The sequence below is a fragment of the Neltuma alba genome, unplaced genomic scaffold (genome assembly GCF_004799145.2).
Source record: "Neltuma alba isolate B1F8T4 unplaced genomic scaffold, ASM479914v2 tig00002315_pilon, whole genome shotgun sequence".
In the NCBI taxonomy this organism is placed as follows: Eukaryota; Viridiplantae; Streptophyta; class Magnoliopsida; order Fabales; family Fabaceae; genus Neltuma; species Neltuma alba.
In genome coordinates, this window is record NW_021632818.1 from 30,965 (window position 1) to 31,883 (window position 919).

A 919-nucleotide genomic window follows, 5' to 3' on the forward strand; every position below is an offset into this window, starting at 1 on the left:
CACATGCTTTGATTAAACCGTCAATGGCTATAGAATTGCCTACATCATCAAGTACTAGAAGAATTTTTTTACGCTGAAGCCTACTTTTAACAAAAGTGGATCTTAAATTGGATGTGTTAATATCCTCATCTTTTAATAATTCTTTAAGGCATTTTTCTTGTAATTCATCCAATCCAATCCTTGCCATTTGTGCTCTTATATTTCCAACAAATGAGAAAGCTTCAAATTGTGCTTTCAACCTCTCGAATGTGGCTCTAGCAAGAGTGGTCTTGCCTATACCACCCATACCCCATATTCCCATAACGTGAGCTTCACTTAGTAGCTTTTCAATTTTTGAATCTGATGATCAATTCCAACTAGTCCTTCCAAATGAAAGAATGACTTGCGATTCAATTTGCTCAAAATGTCTTCAACAATTTTTTTAACAAGTTTGGATTCAGGCCTAGCACAAATGTAAATTAAAAAAAAATGATATGTTTAATGCCCAAAGAAGAAAATATAAGAGAAGAATGACATGAACAAAAGCTACCTGAAATTCTTTGAATCCCACCCAGACAGATTTGCTGATTGGATCAAAGCATTTGTCCCCTCTTGCACTTTTTCTTGGTTGTGTTTAAATCTCTGCTTCAACTCCACAAATCCATCTCCAAATCTTGCATTTTGTTTGCGAACATTTGATGCATCTACATCATAGAAAATAGGGATAACAAACCTTTGGTATTTATCCTTGCATTTCATAATATGAACGAGCTCATCCATACACCATGTTGAAGAAGCATAATGTTTGAGAAAATAATCAAAGATATCTCTGATTCCTCTATTGTTTTCAGAAGAATTGGTGAGAAATGCTCTCCTTTATGGAGCTTGTGATCCATAACAGTTTGAATGTTTGCATCACATAGTGCTTCATAGAGATAAC

The 919-nt window shown here is 34.6% G+C and overlaps 1 protein-coding gene across 1 annotated transcript; it reads right to left on the bottom strand.

Moving 5' to 3' along the window:
- Positions 1-315: 315 nt before the first annotated feature.
- LOC114722034 (TMV resistance protein N-like) lies at positions 316-759 on the bottom strand. Its single transcript, XM_028907942.1, has 2 exons — positions 530-759; positions 316-442 (listed from the first exon to the last, which is right to left on the bottom strand). Exons 1-2 carry the CDS (start codon positions 757-759, stop codon positions 316-318), a joined length of 357 nt encoding a protein of 118 aa, XP_028763775.1.
- Between the last annotated feature and the right edge of the window lie 160 nt (positions 760-919).

Bases quoted from the DNA above. Each gene is read 5' to 3' on its own strand.
- LOC114722034 (XM_028907942.1), bottom strand. From the start codon at position 759: ATGGATGAGCTCGTTCATATTATGAAATGCAAGGATAAATACCAAAGG. The intron at 443-529 runs GTAGCTTTTGTT...CATTTGTGCTAG, and splicing joins TGGGATTCAAAGAATTTCAG to GCCTGAATCCAAACTTGTTA.